Below are 9,425 nucleotides of genomic sequence, written 5' to 3'. Positions count from 1 at the left end.
AAAAAAAAAAAAAAAAAAAAAAAAAAAAAAGAAGAAAAATCATAAAATCTTAAAAGTTAAACAAACGTAGGGTTTAGTGTTTAAGAATTAAAGTTCGAGAAGTGCGTGAATTAAAGAAAGGAAAAAAAAATATATATAAAAATTTCTCAATAACTAGTTAGCAAGCCCAGATCGATCGTTTATTTCTAAAAAAACCTGAAGAAAAATAATTAATTCCTAGAATTTCTATCGTGAGAAAATAAATAAATCATGGAAAAATTAATGAAAGTGTCGAAAGTTTAAAATATTAAATTATAAGAAAATAGAAAGTGAAATTAACTCTAACCCTAAGTGCAATTCATATTAAGTCACTTAAGCGAAACGAGAAAAAAGTTAAAATGTTTTGAGCAAGCACTTTAATAGCCACCCTAGCATCGGTGAAAATCGCAACTACAACGCTGGAAGGCCTTTCAACGCTGGAGCTGTAAGGAAACATACATACATGTAAGTGACAATAAATTTTTCTCATTCTTTTTTCTCTATTTCGCTTAAAGCCGATCCAAAAAGACTACCTATGTAAATTTGTATGCCAGGTACATATGTGCATATAAGCCAGCGTGTTATGTGCATGCGTGGGTATATTGGCAAGTCCACTTCTGTATGTACATACATACATATGTTCATACATATGCCGATGCATATGTACTAGCTGAGATTCAAAGCTCTCACTATTAATACCACATGCAAACTTTTATTGTTATGTCTTTTTGGTGATCGCTTGCTCTTAAACTTATTAGTTCCAAAAAAAAAACAAAAAAAAAAAAAAAAAAAACAAAAAGCCCTTGTGAAGTAAATTGTTAGGATAAGACATAGTTGCTACAATTATTTAGCATAAGTGTAGAGCTTTCCTGAGTAGAGCTTTATCTGACTGGGCCTGCGCAGTAAGATTATACAGGGGTTAATGAATATGTTCAGGATAATTTTATTTTGCAAATTACTTGAAGTTAAATTTTCATTTGTTGTATAAGAATATGTGAAACCAAAACTAAAAACAAAAAGATAAATTATTTTTAAGAAAATAGTGTAATTTAACGGTTAAGGAATCTGGCTTATCCCAAAACAATAACAACTTTAGTGCTAGTGTATATTTTTCTTTAAAATGAATGCAAATATAGCTTGAAGTTGTAACGATTAAATCATGTGTTAAAATTTTTAGTTTTCCTGGGAACATAGCGATGACATAGGGAGGTAGGAACAGTGTTCTTATGAGGGGATCTTCCAAATCATTTGGCTTAGAAGGTCATGGTTGGGTAGGGTTAAGAAAGCGAGTGTCGACTGCCACCTTAGGCCTCGCTCGTCTGTAAGCACGTTTGTTAGAAGGGTGTGTTATTCCTCCAATTTTGTTTTCGAATAGTATTTTGTTCCTTGGTAGTGCTCCCCGTTTTATTTTTTTTGTCACTTAGCTTCAGTTAGGAATCCTAATAATTAAAGTTTATGTGGACTCAGTTGGGGGATGGCAAAAACCCACCCCGCGCCGAAAGAGCTAAGGCACCAGAGGATTCCGCCCGCCGCGACCCTTCAACTGCATTGAGGTGAATCTACCGCCACCTACATACCCATGTGATGTTACACACTTTAAATAAAGTTCACAAAAATTCAAAAAAGTTTCATCAAAATTTTAAACTTTTTATTTAGAATTCCCACAATTTCAGTCCAATGAAGTGCAAGTTTCAAACGGCTAAAAAATCGCGTTCATTTTTGAGAATTTTTGTAGTGGCGGGTTTTGAACTTTTTTCCATATAAGCATTGATTTCTTATTTATATAAAAAACAGTCTCAAAAAAATTCTCAAAGATTAACGGGATTTTAGAACAAGATGTGCACTTTCATTTGTCGCCGAGTGTATGTATGTATTTACATATGGATGTGCCTTTGCATTCGTTCATTATTACATATTTCCTTTCTTGTGTGGCAGTTGGAGATTCACTTCGTACAGCCTCTTCATATTTAATATCTTCGTTCTTCAGATAAGTTGAGTTTTGAAGTAATTTTGAAGTTCAGTATGCAATTATGTATGTATTTACATATGTATGTCTGCACTTCAACTTACAGTACTGAGCAGATAAAAGTTAAGCCGCAATACCGCGCCGTGCCGCAGGGAGCAAATTGTAAGCTTAAACAGTTTTTTTTATTAATGATCAGTGCCGTATGTGAAACAATAAACTTGAACTTAACATTTTAAAAAGTAAAGTAACATCTGGATACATCTGAACGCCACTACCTTTGGTTCGCTGCTGCACAGTTGGGCTATAGGTCAGCTCAGCGAAATGCGGACGAAAACAATGCAGAAAGCATGCAGAACCGTTAAATTCTTCTAGGAATGGATAACTCGGAGAAGGTCTGATCATCAGTAGGGACGGCCGCAACCGAGCGTATAAGCGTTTGCGGGAGCTGACCTAAGGAACACACGAAATGCAGTTGCCAACTCGTGTGAAGCTTCTTGGAGCCACTAAGATTTATTTGCTTTAAGGGTGCACTGACGTTAGTTGTGTCTGTAAAATGCCAATCCAAAGAAATTACCATAGAAGTGTCGGATAATAACCTACTTTCCCATAGATGACGTCTCAAACGAAACAAGGACTTAGATTTATGCATGTGCACCTATAATATCCGGACCCTCTGTAGGGAATTCACCTCTTTTCATTTACTGGATATCCTCGGAAAATATGATCACTGAAATCACTGCAATACAGCAAGTGGCTCGCACCTGTCTGGGGTGTTGTAATCGGGCATCGAATTCGAACTCTTGTCTCTAGGTTCACTTTAATCAGTGACCACAATCCGCATAAAAGCGAAATTCAACAAAATCCGGAGCAGAGAGACGATGATACCAAAGAGCGAAACTACGAGCCCCTGAAAGAAGATACATATTTAGTAAAATATTTGGTTCTAAGTACATTGAGCATCTCTGGCAGCGTTGTGAGGTTGGTCGGCTTCGCCGATGCACGGAACATGGTAGTTACTTAGTACCCTGATCAAACAAAGAAAAATTTTATAAATTAACGTTGTGATAGACGACAGACGACGCTTGCAGACATTGACGTACTGGCTGAGCAAATCAAAGTCGTTGGCGCAGAGCTGGTCGTGCCCCTGTCCCAGCTATTAATCGAATTTGTTCTCATGAATCCATGTCCGTAAACTGAAACCTCAGTGTACGTTTCGCAATACCCAAGAATGCGGTGTTAACCATTGCCACAACAACATCAACTGAAAAAAGTATGTGTTTTTTCGTCGCGTTAGTATTATATCAAAATTCCTATCTACGGACCAACAGTTTTGTACATCTAAACTGCGTTGCGTGGCGTGCGCTAGTTTTGAAATTAAGTACTTGGCTACGAGAATTTGTTTGGTATTAATAAAATATTGATTTTCTTCACTGTAATTGGTATTCTTAGTTCCTCAACCGCAATTACAACCATATTCATGACTCAAACTGATTATTGTTCACATAAATATGTACACAAGCCATTCGTGGTTGCTTATACGTAGTGTAGGTCTACAATTTTTCCATAGTTTTCATATTTTCATAGGAGGTGCTGATGCAAACAGAAAACCATTAAATTTATATTTTATTAAAAGTGCGGCATAACATAAAAGAAGGTATGAATCGTCTACCAAAGCAAGGGTGAAAAACTTAAAATTTGGAAGCGCTTGGAAGTGATTGAAAGTCTCATTTGGCAAATCGTGCGCTATAAATGGAAACACAGTTGCACAACACATACACACACGTACATCATTAATTTACACCAATCGTACCAACGACCAAAATGCACTTACGCGCTCGCATGCAACCCTTGTAACCACCAGTGCCTGGCACACCATGCCCCTCTTCAACACTTTTTATTTACATAAGTACTTCAACGCTTCACTTTTCACTAATATCATCGCCCACGATTTTTCTCGAGTTAAATTTAACTGAAAGCCATGTCCATCTATACTCGCAATTACTAATAGAGCTTTTCCCGCTCGCTCCTCTACTTTACACTTTTGCACTTGATCATATAACTTTATTGTTGCCATCAACTTCACTTACTTCTTGCAGAGTTAGGCCACTTGCCTAGAAATTCATTAAATGTGCATTTCCTTTAATCTCTTAGCCGTCCTTAGACATTCTTAAATTGGGTAAACTTTTCACTTTCGAACTTTTTACTCGGCATTCAGGGCCACACACATGTTCACGTTATCCTTGAGCTTGAGCGACTTAATTGCTTCCCCTCATCACTACGACTCCCAGCACTAAAACAGCGGCGAACCGTTTGCCGAGCGACTAATCTCTGTTATTTTCCTTTATGCATGTACATGTGCGTGTGCGTGTGCGTGCGCACATTTAAATGTATTGAATTGCCACTGCAGTGATGCGTTCATTACTCAGACGAATTGTATGACGCGAGTCCAACTGAAATGTGATTTCAATTTTGTTTTTCGATAGCCCGCGCTGTGAACGCTCTAGCTCCTGCTTGGTCGCTATGGATGAAGAGTGGTGGGTGGGGTTTTGTTGCCTGCCACTTAGCGGCGTGGCTGCTTCCTCATTGCGCTTCGATGTTCTTTGTTTTTGCTGCCGTATCCTTTAATATTGGCTTTGTATTTGTCCTTTGGCATTGTTATTGTTACAGCCGCACGCATTGTTGCTGTAATTGTAATGTGTCGGCATTTCTTGGTTTGCTGGTTTGCTGTTTGCTGTCAACGTTGCGATGGTCATGTGTCGACACACATCGAAGTAATTCTCTGGTCCTTCTGCTGCTCTGGTCGGCGGGTTGTTGAGACATGCGCATTTTGTTTGCTCTCCGTCTGTGATGTTGTTGTGGTTTTCCATTAGAGTTGGTGTCGATAGATAAGCTCGGCGGTGCACCTCCTCTTTTCACCGTCTCCCTCCTTCGCAGGATGGCGCCTAACACGCTCAGTACAAATACACCAGTTTGAAGCTAAAAATAGATTTAACTAAGGTTTGATTTCGTTTTTTTTTTTTTTTGTAAGATGCTTACATATAGTATGTATGTACGTGTACACTCATGCCAACGAACGTAATTTGTGTGCTGCATATGGGTACATGGTTGCACTAGTACTTAGTTGTTGTAGCGGTTATTGTTGTTGTTGTTCGAAGATGGTGTTAACCATTGCCAGCTGAGTGCAATTTGTGTCCTACAAATTGACATTCATTGCATGTCCGGCGTCGTTGTGAACAAAATGCTAGACAGTTCAAAGAGGTGCAGAGCTCGCAGACGAAAATATGTATGTACATATGTACATATGTTTGTTTATAGAAACAATTTACACAACAATTTTTAACAATCAGTAACAACCGCTGGCTATTGACTTGGAGTGGATAGATTCTGAAGTTTTTTTTTCATGGCACCTCTCCAAATTTATATAAAAAGACTATAGCGCACTAATGTTTAATCGGATCATTCTTTGTTGGGCGGGCCCTAGTAAAAATTGTTGCTTAACATTTCCGTACATTCAGAGGGTTAACGGCCATTTTTAATGAACATCTCCGTTCCTTTAAAATAGGTTAAAATTTTAGGTTAGGTTAAAATTTTTTACAGAGAAATGTGACAAAAAATTTCTTAAATCAGTTTGTAGCTCTCAAGAAAATAAATAGTCGTACATTTACATATGTATTTCTTCCTGAAAATTTATAGCGTATTTTCAAGCAATAGAAAGAGGGAAACATATTTTTCGAGAGCTGGATACGAGATACTAGAAAGTATTTATACCCAACACATTTTTTAGTCCTCTTCCTTTGCAGGCACATATGTATGTATGTAAATAAATAAACGTAGGCAAAGTATTGACTTTCCTTTAGAAATGATATTTGCAATCTTATTTTTTAATCAACATATCGCACCCATTCTTCAAAAGCGTATTGTACTTTACTTCAAAAGTGGCGCCTAAATTAAATGACAAAAAAAATTTTTTTCTTAATTTGAACCTTAATTTCGACTAAATTAAATTGATTTAAGTGAAAATTTTTCTAAGGCGAAATTAATTTATTTGGCTGTGCAGCTATGACTGACGCGCAATCAAGATAGTGTGAAGGCCACATAAATTCAATAGTTCTCATTTCTTATATTGGGTGTGTTTTTTGACAAACGCCGAATCTTGGATCAATACACTCGTGAAGAGTGTATCCCATTAGTTGCCAACAAAATGTTTAAAATGAAAAACTGTTGCCTCAATTGTACCACCATGTGTGTAAGAAGGTGTATATTAAATTTGAACTAAATCGGTCCGTAAATACAAATTGTCGAAATATCTCGACTTCAGTGCCAACTGGAGGGCCAATTTTATGCTAAATTATTTTCTATTGTAAGGGTAATATGCGTACTAAGTTCGAATCAAATCGGTTCATAAATTTTCTAAATATCCGAATGAACACACAGACCTTTTTGAATATACTATACACACAATAGCTTCGTTCCTCTACTTTTCTAGATAAAACCTGTAAAACTGTCAAAAAGCAAAATTGCTATCAAAGAAAGACAGAAAAGCCAAAAAGTACGGGAACGCTTTTCGGGTAAAAACTGGTAAAACTGTCAAATACACCGTGGGCGCCATTTTTTGTTTACATAGCAGCTTTTTTATCATTTGGCGATCTTCCGAATTTTGCTCAAATACTCCAGCAAATTAACAAAAATACTTACAAAACTTGATATTTCTTCGCTGGGATATATTTAATAAGGTGAAAATGCAGATGCACTTTTGTTTTTCAAATTTGAAATCATTTGAACAGCTGATGGTTTGACACCAGATGGTTTGACCAGATTTTACCAGCAAAAATTCTTCGGGTAAAATCTTGCAACTTCTGACAAAGAGAGGACCGATTTTACTCTCCCATTTTTCCCCTACTTTGCCAGAAAGGCTAAATTGACAAAAAAAAAAACGCCAAGGATTGTAGACTTAATTTTAGGTATAGATTACGGATAGGTATACAGTTTTTCTATATCTGGTCATTTTCTCAAGACGTTTTCATCTTAATTTGCATTGTGAATGTGAACAAATTTTACCTTTAATCGGAAAAATTAAAAAATAACATACTCACACATGGCGTATGAGTAACATTCTTTCCTACTCATATTTCATACGACAAAATTATTACGCATTTTCATTTGACCATTCATAACTTTTTAATTTCTCCATTTATTTTCTTCATTAGTAGCTTGATTTGTTTGTAAAAGATCAGAATTTAGAAAAAAAATGAAAAAAATTTACAAAATAAAAAAATCCTTATTTTTTAATTTTTTACCAGTTAAACTTTGATTGGTTTTCATAAGAATTTAAAATATTTCGGGAAAATGACCTGGCCTAGGAAAACAGAGTACAGATTCTTAATCTACGACTCAAAATTAAGTTTACGTATTTCGGCGCTTTTTTGTGGCATTTTGAAACTTAAGATTTTTCCTAAAGTGCTATTGATATATTGATGACGACCAGGAAAAATGTTAAAAGGGCTATGATTTGAGGAAGTGTCCGGAGCCTTAATGAAAAAGGGCCCTCTAGTTGATGTAATTTTAAAAACTACTTAAGAAAACTGCCCTTAGAATTTTTAATTCGAATACAAGTACAACCTGGACCGGATCCGGTAATTTGAGAATAAAAGCATAGACTTACGGCAACGCTGGTAAAAACGGCCAGCTGTTGTCTATTGTACAAGTAAGCAAACAACGCGAGCGGGTTTGGCGTCCACGGTAGCCGAGTGGTGAGAGCTGCGTACTACAAGTCTGTAGGTCCTAGCATCGATCCTCGGTTGGAGCGATTGCCAAAAAGTTTTGTGTTATTATTATTTATTTTATTTTATTTCATTTATATATTTTTTTATTTATACATATTTTGTTATTTATATATTTTATTTTATTTTATTTTATTTTCTTTTGTTGTATTTTATTTCACATTAGTTATTTTGTTAGTTAATTTAAATTTTTACCACCAAATTCATAAAAAAAGAAGACTTTAATTGTTTTATAAATCGAAAATTTGTATGAAAATGCCAATTTATAAAGCTCTTGAAACCTATCTTATTTTTTATGAATAAAGGCCAGTATTTAGCTCTCAAGAAAAGCAAAAAATGACGTACAGGAAATGGCTAAGAAATTTTCTTATGTAAAATTTGCTTGAGGCAGTACGCAGTTCAGTTATCAGTGTGGCTTTAGGCCTGGAAAATCCACCATAGACCAGGTATTCACAATACGCCAAATTTTGGAAAAGACACGCGAGCAGAAGATCGACTCACACCATCTATTTGTCGATTTCATAGCCACTTTCGACAGCACGAAGAGATGTTGTCTTTATGCCGCGATGTCTGAATTTGGTATCCCCGCGAAACTAATACGGCTGTGTAAATGACGTTGAGGAATACCATCAGCTCAGTGAGAATTGGGAAGGACCTATGCGAGGCGTTTGATACCAGACGAGGTTTCAGACAAGGTGACTCCCTTTCGTGTGATTTCTTTAATCTGATGTTGGAGAAGATAATAAGAGAGCCGCAGAACTGAAACGCTCAGGCACAATACTTTACAAGAGCGTACAATTGCTGGCGTATGCCGACTACATCGATATTCACCCTCATTGCGCGAGTCGTGTCGAATGCAAGTCGTTTTTCGAGAGTCGAATCGTATCGAAAATTTCACATCATTGCCTAAAATTTCCACTCGACTAGTGTATTAAAACGGAAAAACTTGGCAGCACTGTACAATTTTCGACAATTTTCGTCGTTTCTTTATTTCAGCACGACAGTAGACAATGCCAATGTTGTCGAGTCGTACAATTTAGCCCAATTTGCGACTTACACAATGGGACTGATTATCTGTAAAAAACAAGGGCTACGTCTGTTCTGCCTTCTCGGGATTACATAGAGAGGCAAAGCGAATGGGTCTGGAGGTTAACGAGGACAAAATAGATACTGATGCTTTGTTGTTTGACGTTTTGGAATGCACCCATACATACATACATACATACGTACATACATACATACATACATACATACATACATACATACATATGTTAAAGTGAGTGATGATATAACCCTTACAATACTCGAAATCTAAAAGAACCGTTCTTGCAGTGTTTTACGTCTGTATAAAAGCGAATTAAAGATTTAATATTTTTGCCCCAGTACCTTTCATTTACATAACTTTGTCGACGGAAATTTAGCGGGGAGATTGGAAAGGTGACAGCAAGCACAATTGATCGCACGATATGAATGGCTTTTCAATTTTTGGGTTGCAGATTTTTGATCTTTTAACCAAAGAAAGCCTACTACACAAAGAGAGAGGTTCAACCGTGATATGTATCAATCTCAGTTTGCAAACCCGCATCGTGTTTGGGGCATACCGCAGTGTATCGTACCATACCAGTTTGAGGGCCTTTGCTTTTTACAACGCTTTTATCAAC

At 36.5% G+C, this 9,425-nt stretch overlaps 1 protein-coding gene across 1 annotated transcript in view; it reads right to left on the bottom strand.

The window, feature by feature from the left end:
* The window catches only part of LOC118747989, a 72,291-nt gene extending 67,835 nt beyond the window's left edge, over positions 1 to 4,456 (bottom strand). Inside the window, exon 1 of the mRNA XM_036482241.1 lies at positions 4,072 to 4,456. Coding sequence (XP_036338134.1) covers position 4,072 — 1 coding nt within the window. The 5' untranslated portion in view covers positions 4,073 to 4,456. The remainder of the gene's footprint in view (positions 1 to 4,071) is intronic.
* Between the last annotated feature and the right edge of the window lie 4,969 nt (positions 4,457 to 9,425).

This window comes from Rhagoletis pomonella, unplaced genomic scaffold (genome assembly GCF_013731165.1).
Source record: "Rhagoletis pomonella isolate Grant_MI unplaced genomic scaffold, Rhpom_1.0 Rhpom_scaffold_00012, whole genome shotgun sequence".
NCBI classification, from domain to species: Eukaryota; Metazoa; Arthropoda; class Insecta; order Diptera; family Tephritidae; genus Rhagoletis; species Rhagoletis pomonella.
Note: the sequence above shows the minus strand (reverse complement) of the source record. Positions and strands in the feature narration are given on the sequence as shown.